The following is a 23463-nucleotide window of genomic DNA, read 5'->3' as shown; positions in this document are numbered from 1 at the left end:
TGCATAGTCCCATTTTATAAGTGGGAAAGCTGAGGTCGCGTTTCTCATGGCTGCCTATTATGTCTACAGTATGCTGCTGCAATCACCTGGGCCAGCTTCCTCACCAGACATGATCCTTGACTTTGAATGGATAGTGGTGAGAATGAGCAGATTGCTGTCACCCTTCCACAGGTAAGTCCCAGAAAGAGGATGGGCAATTAGGATGCCACACAACAACGAGTAACTTTCCTGGTTGGGGAAATAGGGACGTGATGCTACCCCTCTCCATGCTAATCTAAATGCCACACTCTGTCCTTGTCAGCTGCTGAAAATATCTGGGAGAGTATATTATTAGGATGACTCACAGAATTAAATAATCACTTGTTTTTGTTTTGTACTCATATGTTTTTCTTCATTTGACCTTCTGCTGCCCTATGCTGTCATAAATTGCATCTTTCTGAAGGCAAGTCTAAGTTTGCATATATTAGTATGCATAAGTAGCATTTCAGCTTATAGGCATTGTCTTTAAAAAGGAGCTGGAGCAGTCTTTTGTGGGGTCTTCAACTAAGATATTTGCTAAATAACTTTGGGGCAAATATTTTTGCCTGAAAGCCTAGTATAAAAATGAAAAGAATTCTGCAAGCAAGGAATTTAGCTTATTGTGTTCAGTTATTTTTCCACAAGGAATAGGTGAGGGATGTGAGGTTAAAAATTATTGTTGAGTTATGACCAGTAGGTGACAGACATGGTTTATTTTTTTAAAATATGATACCTGTGGCCACAACTGATTGTAGGAAAAACCATGGAGATGTTTCTCGTGGGTTCAGCTATTTTCCTTTTCTGTGCTCCTCTCCCTGCTAGTGGTTTGTTTTTACCTGTGAATTAGGTGGCCCTTATCATTCCATCAAGATGTTCTTGATCTTTGCCCTACACTTTGATGTTTCCCCTGAGTAGCATCTCTCACTTGGGAGCAAACCCATTTCCCCCCCTTCATCAATAGTTTCCAGTCCAGGTATGACTTCCTGATAATTGGACAATTTCAGGTGTATCCCCGGAATAGGGAACTTTGGGGGCCAAAGAGCCTCCATGCAGCACTCCTCTCCAGCTCTCCATGGAGGGTCTGCTCATAGGTTGAGTCTGGCCCCTTCAGACCTCTCTTCTCCACTATCACAGAGGGAGTCAAGACTCTTAGCCAAGCTTGTGAGCAAAACAAAGGAAGCTGTTGCAGTTGTAAAACTATTTTGAAGCTCTTTGTGGAGAAAGAACTTCTGGGGGCCCTGTTGCTTCCTAAGAGCTCTCCTCCCACTCTCAGTGGTGTGAGTGTAAATTATCCAGAAACCTCCAGGCCTCTCATCATCACAAGTCTCACCTTCCCACTCAACTCTCTTTCCAGGTGAAGACATAGCCTCTGCAGACCTACGAGCCCCCTATAGTTGACCTCCCTGCCCCCATATACAAAGTTACTTCCTGCTTTGGTGGCATCTATCATTAGAACGGAATAGAGGTGTTTTGCACAAGTGGCACATGGTGGGCACAGTGTATATGTTGGCAGAGTCGAACAGACTACCAAGAAAGGGACATACCCTTCTGCCATAAAACTCCAATAGAAGTTGGCTTGCTTCTGAGACAGGGACCCTCAAAGGGTGGTCTAAGGCTCACAGCAAGCAGGAAGGGACTTGTGAGCCTTGAAAGGGTTAAAGTATGTCTTTTGTGGGGAGGGATGGAGCTTCATGTGGTAGATGATGGGGTAAGTGAGCCATGGGGCTTTTTGCCATAGTCAAAAAAAATTTGAGAACATTGGATAAAAGTACAGTCGTGCCAGGAAGCAAAGGGATGGCCGTTGTCTTTGAAAAGTGTCTTCTGCTGCACCTGAAAATGGGCAGCTCAGCCTGTGACACATAGGGATGCAGAGAAGGTCCACAGATGGCCTTGACCTCAGAGACTCATCACCATCCTTTCAGGTTCTGAATCCTGACTCTCCTGACATCATTAGAATAGCATTCCCCACCCCCAAGAGCTGAAACTCCAAGCCTGTGTGCATCCAGATATTACACACACACACACACACACATGTTGCCAATTTGTTAATTAACCCTGATAAATACAACTGATAAGAGTACTAGTTATTCCCTTTGGCCTGATCAGAACATTCCTTCAGAATGAAGGATGTGAGTTGAGTTTCAGAAGCGTCTCTCCTTGAAGAAGCTTTAGGCACTCTCACAGGGTCAGGGGCCAGGAAAACCTCTGTCCAGGATAGTGCCTCTGCAAACTTCCTTTTTCTTGACTCTTAAAGCTGATCATTTTCCTCTCCCCACTCTACTTCCCAGAGAGATGTGTTCTGTTCAGAGGGGTTCTTCAAACAGCCTGCACTCAATTGGTTGGGTTCTGAGTACTGTCCTACTACCTGCTTCCCTGAATTTTCTCCTAGTTCATCTTGATTGGTATCTTAGGTATTCCCAAGCTTTTGACTCACATATTTAGTGATGATATCGTGGTTTACTTCCACAGGTGGCTAATCACATCCATTGTGTATGGATCTTAGTAGTTTAACTCTTACAGGGAACTATATTTCCAAAGTCTTAGAACACATCTTATTGTGGTTTCTAGGCCCTACAGTGTCTTCTAATCCTGTGATCTGTTGGTAGGAGCAAACTCTCCCCAAGTGACAGCTCCTGAGTCACAGAGATGGACACTGAGTTGGTGTATTCCTTCTACCATCCCTCCTCTGACTTAGGCATTCGCCTTGACCTCTTCAGTGAAGCTGGCTCTAGACAATCTTCCCACACAGCACAGAAAGAATTGGGATGAGAGATGGCTGAGTCCCTTAACAGCAACTATTTGAACAGCAGAGGAATCAAATAAGAGATGAAAAAGCAGCTGCAAATGAGTATGTGTGACCTGGGCCCTCAAGCAGGACAGGGGGCTGAAGTTGAATTGTCCTCTCTCTGGATCAGTTTATTGGTTGTAGCTTTCAGGATGGTCCCAGCTCCTGAAGTCTCACTCACTTAGCAAACATCTACTAGTAGCCTCCAACCTGCACGGCACGGAGTGTGGGCATAGGATGAATAAAAGATGAATAAGACATGGTGCCTGCCCTCCAGGAACTCACAGTCTAGTGAAGGCAGGAACACTGGCTTTCCGGCGAGTGGTTCCTGGAATAAGTTATGGGATAATAACAGGCAACAAGGAGAAGGAACATTTGGAATTGCCTGGGGCGGCATCCACCCTTGCAATCCTTCCTGCAAGCACAAGGCTGTTTTTCTGCACTGGGAGCTGCGCTCCCCTTCTTCCTCCTTCTCCCTGCCCTCCGGCTCTTTCCTCCCTGCCTGAGTCTGACTGTTCTCCCCGCCTGAGGGCTGAGGCGCTGCTTCACAGGGTGAGTCAGCCCCACCTGTCCCCACACATAGGGCGGCACCCCTCCATGAAAGGAACAGGGATCTTCGGAGTAAGCTCAAGTTTGGGCCAATATATTTACTTACTTTAAAGAGGTTAAAGAGTGAAAACTCTTATTTGAATGTGATTGAGCTTCGACACTCCTTTTTAAAGCACAGGGATATGGTAAATTTTTTTTTTTAATTTTATTTATTTATTTTTGGCTGTGTTGGGTCTTCGTTTCTGTGCGAGGGCTTTCTCTAGTTGCGGCGAGCGGGGGCCACTCTTCATCACCGTGCGCTGGCCCCTCACTGTCGCGGCCTCTCCCGTTGCGGAGCACAGGCTTCAGACGCACATAAATTTTTAAAAATGTACCTACCCTGGTATCATGAGACCCCCCAGGGCTAGAAACTATGGACTAGTGAATGAGAAAAAGCTAGGAAGTAAACTAGCCTCATTTAAAAAGCTAACAAGGAGAGTTGTATTAATTTTAGCTAAAGTAAGTTCCAAAACCAAGTGAAATGTTCCAAGAACGGGCATCCCTACAGATTCTATTGTTCATAAAATGGTAATCCAAGATATTATGAATTTGACAAATATTTAGTGTCAGTCACCTTAGTGAGCACTGGAAATACTGAGCAAGTCAGTCTCAGCCCTCATGGTTCCTTGATGATGTTTCTTCAAAGTAAAAGGCACAGCTTCCTAAAAGTTCTGTGCTCTCTCTTGCTCTCTCACTCTCTCTCTTCCACCTTTCTTTCTCTCCGCCCTCCCCCCACTTTCTTTCTATCCATCTCCCTCTGTCTTCCTCTCTTTCCTCACACTGGTGATAGTCATGGGCAGAGTCTGTTGGCAACTACCACAAGGACATCCAGGCAATGCTTTGTATCATCCATACTTTGCTGTGTGGTTGTATCAGTCAGGATAGACTAAGTTATGCTATAGTAACAAACAACTCCAAAATCTTAGTGGCTTAAAACAACAAAGATTAGTTTTTCACTCAAGTCACATATGCATCACAAGTCAGCAGGGATCTTTGCTTTTTGTAGTCACTTAGAAACCCAAGCTGATGGAGCAGCTACCATCTTGAATGTTGCTGGTGATTGTGCCAAAGGAAAAAGAATGCTCTGGAAAGTCTCAAAAACAGGCTCCAGGCCCCAGCCAGGAAGCGTTACATGTCACTTCTGCACAAAATTCAAAGGCTGTATAACTAGTCACAATACCCCATTCAACCATAAGAATCCAAGAAGTTTAATCTTCCTCTGTGCCAGAATTGAGGAAAATGAAATATTTGGCAAATAGTACTAGTGACTACCACAGTGGTGTGTAGTAGATTTGATAGGTGCTGATCCAAACCCTAAGATTCTAGGCCACTGGGCAATTTCGACCTTATCATAGTGAATTCTGCCTCCTCAGCCTCAAAGGAAAGTAGGAAAAGCACAATTCCCACTAGGTTCTTGGAATAGTCTGATTCCAGGGTGACCTTTCGTGCCACTCTTCAGCCGTATAGATACACACACACACACACACACACACACACACACACACACACACACACACACAGTGGAGATAAGGGAGGTGGGGGGGGGGGCTAGAGTAATGAGATGATCAAACGCGGAGGTTTCAAAATCAGACAGAGCTGGGTTTGCATCCTGCTTTCACCACTTACTGCCCATGTGAACTTGGGCAAATTTCTTAACTCTTCTGTGTCCCTGTTACCTCATCTGAAAAATGGGACTAATAATGCCTAACTCCTAAGTTTATTGTTGGGGTACACTGAGAGAAATCATGCAAATCCCTTAGCCCAGTGCCTGGTAACTGACAAGTCCTATAAGTAATAACCATTATTGTTAGTGTTAGGATTGGAATAATAAGCAAATATCAGTGCAATGTCGAAAAGATATCATGTAGCAAATCTGAAGGATATTTAAAAATTTTTGCCTTTTCCTTGAGATGCTCTACTAAGTGTCAAGAAAAAGAGTGTGGGAGAGATGTGCACAAATAACGACAAATAACACGCATGGAGAAGTCAGTGGTGTGATACAGTGGATACACCATTTCCCAACGTACAGTGCCTGGGGGCTCTATGTATATAGCACTCCTAAATATCTCCTAAGGTTAGCATGTCTACTCTAATCTTAGATATTTATTGAGAACCTACTATACATAGACACCTGACAAATATTATTCCATTTAATCATTGTGATAAACCCATCAGCTCAGATTTGGATCCCCATTTTATGAATGGGAGCCTTTACAGCAGAGTGAGTAAGAGCATGGGCTCTGGTGTCAGACTGCCTGGATTAAAATCCAGACTCTACCAACAGCCATCTGAATGTCCTCAGGCAACTTACTTTACCACTTGTTCATCTGTAAAATGGGAATAATAATTACATGTCACCAAGATGCTGTGTTAATTAGATGAGATAATGTATGTAAAGTGCTGAGCCCAGGGCTTGGCGTGTAATAAGGGCTCGATGGATGTTAGCTAGAATTACCAAATATGAGGAAATCAAGTCTCCAAAAACATAAGTCCCTTGCCTGAGATCACACGGTTAGTAATTAGGAAAATTTAAACTCTGGTCTTTCCAAATCCAAAGCACATGTGCCTTTGTTTAACCACATCATTCCATTATTTACACTCAAATAATTGCCCTTAAGACTGCATTAATCTTCTGAAATTTGGATCAGGCAATCCTCAGGCACAGTTAAAGAAAAAGCAAGAAATTGTGCAGTGGGCAGACTCTGACAGTGGCAATAAGTAAATGGAGTCACTCTATTTTCAGTACTCATCCAGATTGGCTCCTAAAGATGCTTATACTCTAAGAAAGCGGAGATGGTACTTCAGAGTTTTAGATTACTTACTATTGAGTACCTGCATCCATCAGGCTCTGTGCTAGGTGATTTCCCTGTTTTCTCATTTAATATTCACGCAGACCTGTGAAGGAAGTACATACTTATTTTCCTCATTTTACAGGAGAGGAGACTAAGATTTAAAAGGTTAAGTAACTTACCCAAGGTCACACAGATGAAAAATAGCAAAACCTCTGAAAGATGAATTAGGTTGAAAACAACCTTTACTAACTAAAAAATGTAATCTCATTTAAAAAAAATTTTTTAGTCGGTATTTTCCCACATAATCACCGTAATAAATGATCATCATAGAAAGTCTGGAAAGTAGTGCAAAGTGCAAAGAAGCAGGAAAAATTATCCATGACTCTATCACCCAGAGTCAATCACTGTTAAGTCTTTTAGTATAGTTCCTTCAGATCTTTTTTCTATATTTCATTTTCATTTTATAGTTGAGATCATACTGCAACAGTTTGTTATGGTGATTTTTTAAGAGACCAAGAATGAATTCAGTAGTCATTTCAAGTTAATATAATAAAATCTTTGGTTATAAGAATTCAGGGACTGATAATTATAGTTGCCATTTATTGACTATTTCTATATGTCTGGCGCCATGCAAAATAGTTTTAACTAAAGTATCTCCTTTCATCTAAACCTATAAAGTGGGTATTAAATAATCAAAACATCAGAGTATTTATGTAACCAGTATTTTAAGGCACTCCACTTTTTAAGAGAAAGAGGTAAAGGACAACAAATAAGCTGGTAGATCTTATTTTAAAAACCCAAACAAAAACACTGCCAGGCTGTGGCCTGTGGTCGCCATAAATTCTCTTCTGTTTTCCATCCCTTTTCTATCTGCAGCACAGTGAGGCTTGGTGTCCATGACGATGACCACAGTGATGATTCACAAGCATCACAGATTAAAGGAGTTTAACTATGCTTCCTTCCCTTGGCTTACGCCTGGATAGGCCCACACTTGAGCAGCCCAGGTCACAGGAGCACTCAGTGGACATCAGAAACAGGAAATGAACCACTTCTCCCTCATGTGGGCTGGGTCATGTTCCAATTTCCTCCTTTGGTCATTTTTGCTGGCTCTACCGTAGCCCTCTCATCCCTGCGATCTGAACTTCAGGACTGCCTTCTCTGTAACCCTCAGAAACTTCCTTAACTAGACACAGACTGGGTGGAAAATGGTAGCTGGACTACCTTTGGGGGGAGTGGTTGCCCTGTGGGACAGGAAGAAAAGAAAGGAGAGGAAAGTCTTTTTGAGATTAAGGAAAGTGCTCTCAGCTGTAAAATCTGAAAATAACCTCCATGTGGTAAGAACACATGACCCCTAAGGGGCCTAAAGGGAGATGGTAGGGGAGGGTCTGGCTGCAAAGATGCTACAGGTCAGGAGTGGACTTTCAGGGTTTGCTGTTTTGTATGTTTAAAGACTAGGTCTGTGTTTTGATAACTGAACTTGCTAATAGCCACCACTTGAATTGCTGCTTCCAGCTCTCTGTTTGTTTTAAATAAGGAGATTCAGCCAGTAATAATGGGAGGAGCTGCAAATGACTTCCCCAGTTGGGAGTGCCTGCTTGTTTTTCCATCTCCCTGGGCATGCTGATGTGCAGGCCACACTCACAGACGCACACATCTGAGGAGATAGCCCGAGGGAGCCCTCGATATGTATATTTATATAGGAGGTGTGTGTAAGGGGGCACTCAAGTATCAAAATACTTAGGTAACTGTGGGTGAAAAGAGGAGTTATGTTTCAAGAATTTAAATATACCATGTCTCATATGTTTCTTTCTTCATTCATTTGACAAACCTTCATTGAGCACCTACTGTGAGAAGCACTGTGTGTTTGCTGTGAGACATGCTATTATTTCTAAAAGATGGGCCTTTATTCCTCTCCCTTCAGAAGCTTACCATCTGATGGGGGTACTATCTGCTCATCCACTAAAGCGTACAAGTCACCCACCGTGAGCGATAATGTAGGATAAATGCCTTAGGAACAATAACGAAGATAGGTGCTGTAGGAATCCAGAGAAGTAAATGTTCACTGCTGGCTCAGAAGACATCGAGGAAGACAGGTGGAGAGGGAAGAGGTGGTCTAGGAATTGAGCAGCAAATCTCCAGAGGCAAAGAAAAAGGTATAGCGCACTGAGAGTTGCAAGCAGACTGGTTTGTCTGGAGAGTAATCACATGGGAAAGTGTATTGAAATGAAATTGGAAGCTAGGGGTCAGATTGGGAAGTACCTCCCAAGGTCTCAGGAATTCAGGAGATAAGGGTGATGTTAGAGCAGAGAGCAGCTCTTCACTTTCTGAGTGTCTGCTAGGCCAACAAGCCATCACTCTATGCGAAGGAGATAAATTCATATGGACTGTGTCAAAGTTGTGGAAAACATAGCCTCAGAATAAAAGATAGCTCTTTAAATTGAACCAGTTAAGAAAATTAAACTATGCTTATTTTTTTCGCCATGACCCAGTGGAAAGCTCATCACAGCCATTGATATGGCTGAGTTTTCCTTACTGCAACTCCAAGCTCACCAAAGAAGCCTACAACTATCATGTAAGCCCATAGGAGAAGAAGGCTACCTTGGTGAGTTAGCTGCCACCCTGGCCTTGCACGTTAGTCTCTTTAGAGCTCTGCTAGCATGAATGTGTCCTCAAGTGGAATCTGCTCTTAGGACACTGGCCAAATCACGTTTCTGAATCTTCAAAGCTTAAGACTAGGGACTTCCCTGCTGGCGCAGTGGTTAAGAATCCACCAGCCAATGCAGGGGACACGGGTTCGAGCCCTGGTCTGGGAAGACCCTACGTGCCTCGGAGCAACTAAGCCCGTGCACCACAACTACTGAGCCTGCGCTCTAGAGCCCGCGAGCCACAACTACTGAAGCCCGTGCACCTAGAGCCGGTGCTCCGCAACAAGAGAAGCCACCGCAATGAGAAGCCTGCGCACTGCAATGAAGAGTAGCCCCCGCTTGCCGCAACTAGAGAAAGCCCACGTGCAGCAACAAAGACCCAATGCAGCCAAAAATTAATTAATTAATTAATTTTTAAAAATTAATTAATTAATTAATTAATTTTTAAAAATTAAAAAAAAAAACCAAAACTTAAGACTAAACCCTGGACTTTGCTGAATTCACCAAGGTAAATGGCCCTTTCTCGAGTCCCATTTGGGCAGCTCACCAGATTTCCCTCTGGGCCTCCTGAGAGAGTACCTCATGATTCAAGATAGCCACAGTGTTGGTTAATGGAAAAGTTTAGTTTATAGACTTGACTGTGCATGGCATATGTAAATCATCAAGAAGTGAATATAATAAAATAGGCTTACACTAAAAGACCCTAAATGTTTATGTTTTTTTGATGATTCAAGAACTACTTTATCAAAAGACATATCCAGAATATATTAGAACTCTTAAAACACAACAGAAAACAAATAACCCAATGGAAAAAAATTGGGTAAGATAATTGAACAGGCACTTCATCAAAGAGACTACTTGGATGACAAGTGAGCACATAAAAAGTTGTCAAACAGCACTAATCATTAAGGAAATGCTGATTAAAACCAGTTGAGTTACCACTTATTATAATGGCTAAAAAAAAAGCACTGACAATGCCATGTGCTGACAAGGATGCAGAGCAACTCGAACTCTAGGCATTGCATGTGAGAAAGCAAAAAGGTTTGCCAGTTTTTTAAAAAGTTAAACATGCACAAACCATATGACCCAGCAATTCCACTCCTGGATATTCACCCTAGTGAAATGAAAACTTATTGTCACATGAAAATGTGTACATGCATGTTTATAGCCACTGTAGTCATAATCACCAAAACCTTGAAACAACCCCAATGTCCTTCACTAGGTGAGTGGGTAAACAAAAGCTCCTTCAGAACTTTACAGTACTTTGGGGGGAAGAAACATTATGATCAGTTAGTGTCATGAGGTGGTACCATAGGAGGAAAATGGTCATATGTTTTCTTCTACTTATTAAGATTCCAGAGAAAGTGAGGATTTTATGCTACCACAACATCAGAAAATGTGCAAGCTGTTCTTCGACGCTTGTGTTAGCCATGCTGTGTATGTGTGAGTTCCCTGTGCCTAAGCATATAGGTATTGAGTATGAAATGTAGGGTTTTGGCGGGTTTTTTTTAAGATTTTTTTTTTGATGTGAACGATTTTTAAAGTCTTTATTGAATTTGTTACAATATTGCTTCTGCTTTATGTTTTGGTTTTTTGGCCATGAGGCATGTGGGATCTTAGCTCCCTGAGTATGATTGAACCTGCATCCCCTGCATTGGAAGGCGAAGTCTTAACCACTGGACCACCAGGGAAGTCCCTGAAATGTAGGTTTTGAAGGAGCAGAAGGGTGAAGTATTTGAGTGGGAGGAGCAAGAGAAGGTCTGCATGTAGAATAAATGAAGGAGTCTGTGTTTGTCAACGTTGACTTCAACCCCAGGACCAAAGTGAGGCAAGTGCCTGCATATGTGTTGGATTAAAAAACTTTTTAAATTACGGCTTAAAATCACTGAGCGTCTTTAAAAACTGGTCTCTTTGGGGGTGCGGGGGGCTACTGTATTTAGATGAACTCAAGAGAGTTGACAAACTTAAAGAATTGGCAGGGCAGGAGATAGTGCCAGAGGAAACTAACTCCTCATATCAGTGGAGTCTTTGATATTTGCTGTCCTGTGTACCCAGGCACTTGACTTGTGACCCATCCTCTCCACTCTGAAGCAGCAAAAGTTATTTTGTTGCAAATCTATCTCAGTATTCCAAAAAGTGCTTCATTAGGGGTGGGGAAGCCACTAACTGAATTAAGTGAGACATAAGTTTACCAGCAGGTGGCAATAGAGGTAATTGTGTCTCCGGAAAGATTAAACTCGTATTACTTTATAAACCAGAGATGGGAGTCTTCAGAACTTGATTGGGCCCCAACTTCACTTCTTTCTGCCTTACACTAGCGTTCTATGAGTTGGAATTGTTCAAGCCAAAATACTGTAGCCAGACATATAACCTTTTCCTCACTGATCTGCCGCTGCACTCTGATTTCTGAATGGCTCCTCCTCTAAGAGTTTGATGTTTTTCATTGAAAAATTAGAAATAATGGCAAAATCATGTTTCATATCATAAATTAGATTTGCTCGTGGTTTAGGGAAGCTCAAAAAGGTGAAATAAAACACTGCTTTCAAATATAACCTCCTGATACTATTAAGTAAGCTAACCCAAACTCTCAAAGAGCAAAGATGGAGCAATCAGACTGCTTTTGAATATCAAAGGGACATTAGGTTCCTAAGTGAATTTCTCTGACCTTTCTTAATTCCTTTCACACAGGAGAAAACCCGTAGTTTTCAATGGAAAAATAAACTTTTTATTTACACACAATAATTTCAAAGGCCAGTGGAACAAGATAGTGTGCTGTGAAGCCCATGTCTCCATGGACAGCAAAGTGTTGCAAGAATGTTTCACCTGACTATCCTCACCCGAAACTTACCGACTGTCTGCACTTCTTCCTGTTTTGCCAGCTTTCTCTGATTCTCTCTCCTTCTGGAGAGGTTCCTAAGCTCCTAACTCCTAGTTTCATCCTCCACAATCTCTCTGTTCTCTTGTGGTTCTTCATGCCCTTTATTATTATTTTTTTTTACAATCTCTCATGACTGAGAGGAAATTTGGAATACATGATTTAGAAAAATAAAAACGATTACTGCTGTATTTCTTGGTAGGGCTCATTCAATTCCATGATATTTCTAAAAATCAGAAATAAATTACTTTTTCAATTATTTAACTTAAGTTTTTAAATAAACACATTCATGTGATTCAAAATTCCAATGATACGAAAGGGTAAAAATGTTACTTACCCCTTCTCCCAGCCACACAGTTCTCTTTGGAAGCACCTAATGCTACTATTTTCTGAAAAATATTTCCAGAGACATTATAGGCATATACAAGCAGTTAAACATATATATTTATATATGTGTATATGCATCTGTATGTATGTATATATGTGTATTTATACATTCTTTATTTTTCTTTGTTTTTACACAAATCATAGCATACTTTATACAAAAGCATGCTGCTTCTTCTTTTTTTTTTTTTTTTACTTAGCTGAGTATCTTGGCAATCATTCCCTATCAATCCAGAAACAATTCTGCCATGAATAACCTTGTTCATATGTCTTTTTGCACATAGGAGCATATGTCTGAAGGATAAATTCCTAGAAGCAGAATTGCTGGGTTAAAGGATATGTGCATTTGTAAGTTTAATAAGTATTGCAAAACTGCCCTTCTTAGAATCTGTAACCCCAGAGATATGAGAGGGCCTGTCTTTCTGCCTTCTCACCACCCAGCCCTCCTCATTGCTCTGTTTTTCACCATTCTTCTATTCTTACTTTTCTTTCTATATGAACTTTAGGATCAACTTTTGTCCCAAAAAAAAATCATGTAGGAATTTTTATTGGAATTGCATTAAATGTATAGGTTGACTTAGGGAGAATAGATATCTTTATGATGTTGAGTCTCTTTACAGATGCCTTTCATTTGATAAAGGGTTCATTTCCAGCCTTAGTAGCAATTGGATATTTTCTTCATAAAAAGCTCACACATTTCTTCTTAAGTTCATCCCTTGATGTTTTTATTTTTATCGCTGCTGTTTTCAATGGGATCTTTCCTTGTATCTCTTCTGAGTGGTTGCTATTATATAGCTTTGATTTTTGTACCCAGTTTGTATCTCACCACATCAGTGAATTCTCACATTATCTGTAATAGTCACTTAAGTTTTGGGGGTATATAACCATATTGTGACTCAACAATGATAATTTTATCTCCTTCTTTCCATTGTGTATGCCTCTCTTGTGGACTGAATGTGTCCTCCAAAAATTTGTATGTTGAAGCCCCTAACCCCCAGTGTGGCTGTATTTGGACAGGGGGCCTCTAAGGAAATAATTCAGGTTAAATGAAGTCATAAGGGTTGGGAGAGCCCAGATCCGATAGGATTAGTATCTTATCAGAAGAGACACCAGAGATCTCTCTCTCTCTTCCTCTCTTCACCATGTGAGGACAATGAGAAGTCAGCCATCTGCAAGTCAGGAAGAGAGACCTCACTAGGACCTGACCCTACTGTACCTTGATCTTAGACTTGTAGCCTCCAGACCTGTGAGAAAATAAATTTGTCGTTTAAGCCAGGCAGTCCGTGGTACATTGTTATGGCAGCCCTAGCAAACTGATGCAAGCTCTATTTTCCTTATTTTGTTAAGTGTATTGGCCAGAGCCAGAACAATGTTAAGTAATAGTGATAATTGTGGACATCTTTCTCTTATTTCAGAATTGAGAGGGAATGTTTCTAGTGTTTGCCCATTAATGCTGTTTTGGGTTGAAAAAACATATAATTATATTAAGAAAGGAAAGCTGTTTCTATTTTCATTGCATTTTTTCACTTATTTGTGGTATTTACTGAAAATTAACAAACAACATAGACTTGTCAAAGTACCTGATCAATAAAATAGGTTCTTCGATCATTATAAAGTTCAAGAGGAGTTTGCCAGGTAGGGATAATGTTTTCCAAAAGGACTTTAGCCACAGAAAAAGCAATAGCCTATGTACAAGGGAAGGCTTCAGAACAGTGTGGAAACATACTGACCATGTTAAAACATACTTACATCCATGAGATGAAGGAAGTTGTATGAAACCCATTTGCCATACAAATAAACTTGAACAGTTCATTAGGCAGTTTAAAATGTTTGGAACCAGTATGAACAGGCTTCCCTGGGTTATACTTTGGACAAGTGGGACAAGTGAGGTAGGCACCTTTTGCAGCCTTGTTAATGTTTACCCACCAATATGTATTCATGAAGGCTATCATTTTGTCAGTAGACCAATGGCATAGTGCATGTACAGTGGTGAGGAGTGAGAATTTTAGAATCTCCAGTCGTACTGGGTTGTTATTTTGTCCAAACCAGAGCTTTCTCTTTTTATCAAACCATCAATTGCTAAATTAACAATCTTGTTTTCCCCTTTCTGAGGCCAACTCTTGGGCTTCTCTAGCCAGTTTTTCTAAGTTATCATTTGGGGAAATATCCCTCTGGACCATGGCAGAGGTTTGGCTGCTGTGGGTCTCTTTAAGGACAGAATTCCTGAGATTGGTTCAAGATGGCAGAGTAGAAGGACATGCTCTCACTCCCTTACAAGAACACCACAATCACAACTAATTGCTGAACAATCATCAACAGGAAGACACTGGAACTCACCAAAAAAGATACCCCACTTCCAAAGACAAAGGAGAAGCCACAATGAGACGGTAGGAGGAACGCAGTCACAATAAAATCAAATCCCATAACTGCTGGGTGGGTGACTCACAGACTGGAGAACACTTATACCACAGAAGTCCACCCACTGGAGTGAAGGTTCTGAGCCCCACATCAGGCTTCCCAATCTGGGGGTCCGGCAACGGGAGGAGGAATTCCTAAAGTGTCAGACGTTGAGGGCTAGCAGGATTTGATTGCAGGACTTCGACAGGACTAGGGGAAACAGAGACTTCACTCTTGGAGGGCACATACAAAGTAGTGTTCACATCAGGACCCAGGGGAAGGAGCAGGGACCCCAGGGGAGACTGAACCAGACCTACCTGCTAGTGTTGGTGGGTCTCCTGCAGAGGCAGCAGGTGGCTGTGTCTCACCGTGAAGACAAGGACACTGGCAGCGGAAGTTCTGGAAAGTACCCCTTGGCGTGAGCCCTCCCAGAGTCTGCCATTAGCCCCACCAAAGAGCCCAGGTAGGCTCCAGTGTTTGGTTGCCTCAGGACAAACAACCAAGAGGAAGGGAACCCAGCCCCACCCATCAGCAGACAAGTGGATTAAAGTTTTACTGAGCTCTGCCCACCAAAGCAACAGCCAGCTCTACCCACCACCAGTCCCTCCCATCAGGAAACTTGCACACACCTCTTAGATAGCCTCATCTACCAGAGGGCAGACAGCAGAAGCAAGAAGTACTATAGTCCTGTAGCCTGTGGAACAAAAAACACATTCACAGAAAGATAGACAAGATGAAAAGGCAGAGGGCTATGTACCAGATGAAGGAACAAGATAAAACCCCAGAAAAACAACTGAATGAAGTGGAGATAGGCAACTTTCCAGAAAAAGAATTCAGAATAATGATAGTGAAAATGATTCAGGGCCTTGGAAAAAGAATGGAGGCAAAGATCGAGAAGGTGCAAGAAATGTTTAACAAAGATCTAGAAGAATTAAAGAACAAACAAACAGAGATGAACAGCACAATTACAGAAATGAAAACTACACGAGAAGGAATCAATAGCAGAATAACTGAGGCAGAAGAACGAATAAGTGACCTGGAAGACAGAATGGTGGAATTCACTGCTACGGAACAGAATAAAGACAAAAGAATGAAAAGAAATGAAGCCAGCCTAAGAGACCTCTAGGACAACATTAAATGCAACAACATTTGCATTATAGGGGTCCCAGAAGGAGAAGAGAGAGAAAGGACCCGAGAAAATATTTGAAGAGATTATAGTCGAAAACGTCCCTAACATGGGAAAGTAAATAGCCACCCAAGTCCAGGAAGTACAGAGAGTCCCATACAGGATAAACCCAAGAAGAAACATGCCAAGACACATAGCTATCAAATTGGCAAAAGTTAAAGACAAAGAAAAATTATTGAAAGCAGCAAGGGAAAAACGACAAATAACATACAAGGGAACTCCCATAAGGTTAACAGCTGAGTTCTCAGCAGAAACTCTACAAGCCAGAAGGGAGTGGCTTGATACACTTAAAGTGATGAAAGGGAAGAAGCTACAACCAAGATTACTCTACCCGGCAAGGATCTCATTCAGATTCGATGGAGAAATCAAAAGCTTTACAGACAAGCAAAAGCTAAGAGAATTCAGCACCACCAAACCAGCTCTACAACAAATGCTAAAGGAACTTCTCTAAGTGGGAAACACAAGAGAAGAAAAGGACCTACAAAAACAAACCCAAAACAATTAAGAAAATGATCATAGGAACATACATATCGATAATTACCTTAAACGTGAATGGATTAAATGCTCCAAACAAAAGACACAGGCTCACTGAGTGGATACAAAAACAAGACCCATCTATATGCTGTCTACAAGAGACCCACTTCAGACCTAGGGACACAAACAGACTGAAAGTGAGGGGATGGGAAAAGATATTCCATGCAAATGGAAATCAAAAGAAAGCTGGAGTAGCAATACTCATATCAGATAAAATAGACTTTAAAATAAAGAATGGTACAAGAGACAAAGAGGACACTACATAATGATCAAGGGATCAATCCAAGAAGAAGATATGACATATAAATATATATGCATCCAACATAGGAGCACCTCAATACATAAGGCAACTGCTAACAGCTCTAGAAGAGGAAATCGACAGTAACACAATAATAGTGGGGGACTTTAACACCTCACTTACACCAATGGACAGATCATCCAAACAGAAAATTAATAAGGAAACACAAGCTTTAAATGATGCAATAGACCAGATAGATTTAATTGATATTTATTGGACATTCCATCCAAAACAGCAGATTACACTTTCTTCTCAAGTGCACACGGAACATTCTCCAGGATAGATCACATCTTGGATCACAAATCAAGCCTCAGTAAATTTAAGAAAATTGAAATCATATCAAGCATCTTTTCTGACCACAACACTATGAGATTAGAAATGAACTACAGGGGAAAAAACGTAAAAAACACAAACACATGGAGGCTAAACAATACATTACTAAATAAACAAGAGATCACTGAAGAAATCAAAGAGGAAATCAAAAAATACCTAGAGACAAATGACAATGAAAACACAACGATCCAAAACCTATGGGATGCAGCAAAAGCAGTTCTAAGAGGGAAGTTTATAGCAATACAATCTTACCTCAAGAAACAACAAACATCTCAAATTAACAATCTAACTGTACACCTAAAGGAGCTAGAGAAATAAGAACAAACAAAACCCAAAGTTAGTAGAAGGAAATAAATCATAAAGATCAGGGCAGAAATAAATGAAATAGAAACAAAGAAAACAATTGCAAAGATCAATAAAACTAAAACTGGTTCTTTGAGAAGATAAACAAAATTGATAAACCATTAGCCAGACTCGTCCAGAAAAAGAGGGAGAGGACTCAAATCAATAAAATTAGAAATGAAAATGGAGTAGTTACCACAGACACTGCAGAAATACAAAGCATCCTAAGAGATTACTACAAGCAACTCTATACCAATAAAATGGACAACCTGGAAGAAATGGACAAATTCTTAGAAAGGTATAACCTTCCAAGACTGAACCAGGAAGAAATAGAAAATATGAACAGACCAATCACAAGTAATGAAATTGAAACTGTGATTAAAAATCTTCCAACAAACAAAAGTCCAGGACCTCTTGGCTTCACAGGTGAATTCTATCAAACATTTAGAGAAGAGCTAGCACCCATCCTTCTCAAACTCTTCCAAAAAACTGCAGAGGAAGGAACACTCCCAAACTCATTCTATGAGGCCACTATCACCCTGATACCAAAACCAGACAAAGATACTACAAAAAAAGAAAATTACAGACCAATATCACTGATGAATATAGATGCCATAATCCTCAACAAAATACTAGCAAACAGAATCCAGCAACACATTAAAAGGATTATACACCATGATCAAGTGGGATTTATCCCAGGGATGCAAGGATTCTTTAATATATGCAAATCAATCAATGTGATACACCATATTAACAAATTGAAGCATAAAAACCATATGATCATCTCAATAGATGCAGAAAAAGCTTTTGACAAAATTCAACACCCATTTATGATAAAAACTCTCCAGAAAGTGGACGTAGAGGGAACCTGCCTCAACATAATAAAGGCCATATACGACAAACCCACAGCAAATATCATTCTCAATGGTGAAAAACTGAAAGCATTTCCTCTAAGATCAGGAACAAGACAAGGATGTCCACTCTTGCCACTATTATTCAACATAGTTTTGGAATTCCTAGCCACGGCAATCAGAGAAGAAAAAGAAATAAAAGGAATACAAATTGGAAAAGAAGAAGTAAAACTGTCATTGTGTGCAGATGACATGATACTATACATAGAGAATCCTAAAGATGCCACCAGAAAACTACTAGAGCTAATCAATGAATTTGGTAAAGTTGCAGGATTCAAAATTAATGCACAGAAATCTCTTGCATTCCTATACACTAATGATGAAAAATCTGAAAGAGAAATTAAGGAAACACTCCCATTTACCATTGCAACAAAAAGAATAAAATACCTAGGAACAAACCTACCTAGGGAGACAAAAGACCTGTATGCAGAAAACTATAAGACACTGTTGAAAGAAATTAAAGATGATACCAACAGAGGGAGAGATATTCCATGTTCTTGGATTGGAAGAATCAATATTGTGAAAATGACTATACTACCCAAAGCAATCTACAGATTCAATGCAATCCCTATCAAATTACCAATGGCATTTTTTACAGAACTAGAACAAAAAATCTTAAAATTTGTATGGAGACACAAAAGACCCCAAATAGCCAAAGCAGTCTTGAGGGGAAAAAATGGAGCTGGATGAATCAGACTCCCTGACTTCAGACTATACTACAAAGCTACAGTAATCAAGACAGTATGGTACTGGCCCAAAAACAGAAATATAGATCAATGGAACAGGATAGAAAGCCCAGAGATAAACCCACCCACCTGTGGTGAACTAATCTATAACAAAGGCGGCAAGGATATACAATGGAGAAAAGACAGTCTCTTCATAAGTGGTGCTGGGAAAACTGGACAGCTACATGTAAAAGAATGAAATTAGAACACTCCCTAACACCATACACAAAAATAAACTCAAAATGGATTAAAGACCTAAATGTAAGACCGGACACTATAAAACTCTTAGAGGAAAACATAGGAAGAACACTCTTTGACATAAACCACAGCAAGATCTTTTTTGATCCACCTCCTAGAGTAATGGAAATAAAAACAAAAATAAACAAATGGGACCTAATGAAACTTTAAAGCTTTTGCAAAGCAAAAGAAACTACAAACAAGGCAAAAAGACAACCCTCAGAATGGGAGAAAATATTTGCCAACGAATCAACGGACAAAGGATTAATCTCCAAAATATATAAACAGCTCATGTAGCTCAATATTAAAAAAACAAACAACCCAATCAGAAAATGGGCAGAAGACCTGAATAGACATTTCTCCAAAGAGGACATACAGATGGCCAAGAAACACATGAAAAGCTGCTTAACATCCCTAATTATTAGAGAAAAGCAAATCAAAGCTACAATGAGGTATCACCTCACACAAGTTAGAATGGGCATCATCAGGAAATCTACAGACAACAAATGCTGGAGAGGGTGTGGAGAAAAGGGAACCTTCTTGCACTGTTGGTGGGAATGTAAATTGATACAGCCACTATGGAGAACAGTATGGAGGTCCCTTAAAAAACTAAAAATAGAATTACCATATGACCCAGCAATCCCAGTACTGGGCATATACCCAGAGAAAACCATAATTCAAAAAGACACATGCACCCCAATGTTCATTGCTGTGCTATTTACAATAGCCAGGTTATGGAAGCAACCTAAATGCCCATCGACAGATGAATGGATAAAGAAGATGTGGTACATATATGCAATGGAATATTACTCAGCCATAAAAAGGAACAAAATTGGGTCATTTTAGAGATGTGGATGAATCTAGAGACTGTCATACAGAGTGAAGTAAGTCCAAAAGAGAAAAACAATTATCGTATATTAATGCTTGTATGTGGAACCTAGAAAAATGGTACAGATGAACTGGTTTGCAGGGCGGAAATAGAGACACAGATGTAAAGAACAAACGTATGGACACCAAGGGGGGAAAGCAGCGGGGGGGTGGGAGTTGCGGTGTGATGAATTGGGAGGTTTTGATTGACATGTATACACTGATGTGTATAAAATGGATGACTAATAAGAACCTGCTGTATAAAAAGTAAATAAAATAAAATTTAAAAAAAAAAAACCAGAATTCCTTGGAGATTTATCAGCAAGGTGATTTCCGTCAGCTTCCAGTGATTCAAGTTTAGAATTCCCTGTAATCTTAGTAATGGTTGAAGCAGCAGGGAAAAGTATTGCATTCAGTAATTCCTGAACATAGGGGCCATTTTAATTTAATTTCCACTGGAAGCTTCCAGTACATTCCAAAAATCATGAACTACTCTAAAAGCATATCTACTATCAGTATCAATATTGGTAGTTCTGTCCTTGACTAAAGTACAAGCCCAAGTAAAAGTGTATAATTCAGCCCGTTGGACTGAGGTGGCCATAGGTAAAGATGCTGCCTCAGCAACATGACAAGGAGTTGCGATAGCATATGCAGCACAGTATTCGCCAGCATCTCCTTTTAAGTAAGAACCATCAGTGAAGCATGTTCAGCATTACCCAAAGGCATTTCCTGTAGGTCATCATGAGGAGTCAGGAGGTGGTCTGTGAGCATTAAGCAGTCTTAAGGGACTTCATTGGTGACAGAGGGGAGAAGAGTAGCAGAGTTAAGGTTATTACAACATAAAAGAGGTATGTGAGGAGCAGTTAACAAAAGGACTTCATAGAAGGTGAGGCAGCTGACTGAAAAATGTTGAGGTTGATGAGAATTCTGGAGAAGTTCTACTGCATAAGGTAGAAAAATAGTTAAAGGGGATCCCACAACAATTTTCTCAGTGGCTTTAACCAAAAGGGCAGTGGCCAAACGGCTCTAAGGTAAGGGCTGTATCCCCATGCCACAGGGTCCGGTTGCTGGACCAGCTGTAAAACCCTATCGATCAGTGGTGGGCTCCATGTTTTGCGGTGAGTGTCCCAAGGGCATTCCCTTCCTTTTCATATACAAGGGCATTCCTTCCTTTTTCCTTTTGAAAAAGGAAAAAGGGAACCTAATAATTGGGATGCCCAAGGGCAGGTGGGTTCATCAAACTCTCCTTCAAGGTCTTACAAACTGTGTTGTCCAGTTCTTCCCATAAAATTGGGTTGGGGTTGTTATTGTTTAGTAAAACATACAGAGCTTTGGCCATAACAGAGAAATTTGGAATCCAATTTCAGCAATAACCAACTAGCCCAAAAAAACCTTGCAGTTGGTACTTAGTTTGGGGTTTGGGGAAACTTAGGACACCATGAAGCCTATCTGGATCTAGGTGTAGCCCTTGTTCTGATATCAGATGCCCTAAATATCAAACCTGGATTTGGGAAAACTGCAGTTTTTCTTAGGCGATCTTATGTCCCTTTAGGGCTAAAAGCTTTAGCAAGTGGATGCTGTCTTCCTGTGAGGAAGCTTGAGAAGGAGAGCAAAGAAGCAAATCATCCACATATTGCAACAAAGTAGAGCATCTAGGGAACTTAGTATCATCCAGATCAGCCTTCAGGGTTTGTGAGAAGTAGAAAGGACTCTCAATAGAACAGTGAAGAATTACTGTCCAGGTGAATAGTTTTTCTTCCCAAGTGAAGGCAAAAAGTATTGTCTACTTTCACTAGCTGGAATGCTAAGGAATGTACTGCATAAATCAGTTACAGTAAAGAATTTACTTTCTGTGGGAATGGATGTTAGTAGAGTATGAGGGTTAAAAACAACAGGGTGTTGGGCTTCCCTAGTGATCCATTGGTTAAGACTCTGCACTTCCAATGCAGGCAGCACAGGTTCAATCCCTGGTTGGGGAAGTTCTGCACACTGCGCAGTGTGGGCAAAACCCACCCGCCAAAAAAAAAAAAAACGTGTTGTTGAGGGATAACAATGTTGTTTATTGCCTAGAGGGCCTGGACAGTCTAAACCCTCAGCCCTTAGGTTTTCTCATTGGTAAAATAATAATAGTATTACAGGGACTAGTACAAGGGATAATGAGGCCTTGAGCTTTGTAATCCTCTATTATAGGCTTTATGCCTTGAAGTGCTTTTTTACTTATAGGATATTGATTAATTCTAGGAAGAGGGTTTGAGGGACCTGTTTGAATCATGATGGAGGGTGCACTATGAATTTTGCCAGTATCAGCTGGAGATTTTGCCCATATCAGTTGGTGATAGCTGATTCAAAAGGAACAAATGATCTGTGTTCTAGAATCAGCTTTAGTACTAAGAGACAGAACAAATAAAAGATGTCAAAGAGTCATATAATTCACCTGGTTGGTTACTTTGATGACTACTGTCAAATTCTAGAATTACTTCCCCCTTTGGGGAGAAAGAAATTCCAGTGTGACACTTCTCTAAGAAGTCTCAGCCTAATAAACAGTTAGGAACAGAGGAACGAAGGAGAAAAGTGTATACAGCTCTCAAGGGCCTAAGCAAAAGGGAATAGGTTCAGAAACAGGAACCTCTTGAGGTTCATTAGGAATCCCCATGATTTAAACTGTTTTAGTACTTTGAGGCAGGGGCTGCTTTATAGTAGTGGTGTTGAGTACCAAGAGTGTGGTTCCGGTGTCAGTCAGGACTGGAAGAGATTCATCCCCAATATGGAGATATGTTTCTTTAATCCAACGAAGAGGGAGGATTAGAAAGAGCCCCTGTAGTTCCTTAGAGCCCTGTCATTGATAATTGGAAGGACTTTGGAGAGGCTGATTAGAAGGCTGAAGATGCCTGAAGCACTTAACATTTGTAACAATCTCTTCTACAATGTCCATGCTCTTTACAATAATAGCAGAAAATATAAGGCTTTTGGTTTCATTTAGGAGTCTTCATTTGCTAGAGTTGAAGATTAAGAATTTTTGTGGTCTTCCTTTTAGGTGGCTCATCTGTTTAGAGATGAGAAAGCTATTTAGAGAAAGCTATTTGCCAGATTAACTAAATCTGGAGTGGATATAGTTTCCCATTCCATCCTGGTCCTTTTTACTAGAAAGGAAAGGTCTCAGTTCAGCCCAGTAATAAACATAAAGTTAAAACCTACCTGGATAGAATCAACATTTGAAGGAAGACCAGAATCTGAAGTCAATAGTAATAGTCATGAACAGGTTCAGATTGTGTGCAATCCTGAATTTTGTTCCAATCAACAAGCTTTGGAAAAGCCCTAGGAATTGCTTGATGAAGTCACCAAGCAATTGCCCAAGCCTGATATATAATAAGTAGTGGGTTGGTCTCCTGGTTATAATTTCTAGAGACCTTTCAGGATTTTCCCAATTAGCGGTTTCATCGAATGCTGGGCCTGGCTTTCACCGACAATAATATGAACTAGCTGATGTAAATAGGAGAAACCAGGTTGATAAGTTTGAATCACTATATTTAAATAGCTCAACAAATC

General features: G+C 40.6%; 1 protein-coding gene across 1 annotated transcript in view; it reads left to right on the top strand.

Annotated features, from left to right (window-relative positions):
• LOC309659935 (uncharacterized protein) overlaps positions 1–23463 on the top strand; it is a 159437-nt gene that overhangs the window by 74425 nt on the left and 61549 nt on the right. Inside the window, exon 3 of the mRNA XM_082460237.1 lies at positions 70–171. Within this exon, the coding sequence (XP_082316363.1) occupies positions 70–171 (102 nt within the window). The remainder of the gene's footprint in view (positions 1–69; positions 172–23463) is intronic.

This window comes from Balaenoptera physalus (genome assembly GCF_965194825.1).
Source record: "Balaenoptera physalus genome assembly, chromosome: 4".
NCBI lineage: Eukaryota > Metazoa > Chordata > Mammalia > Artiodactyla > Balaenopteridae > Balaenoptera > Balaenoptera physalus.
Note: the sequence above shows the minus strand (reverse complement) of the source record. Positions and strands in the feature narration are given on the sequence as shown.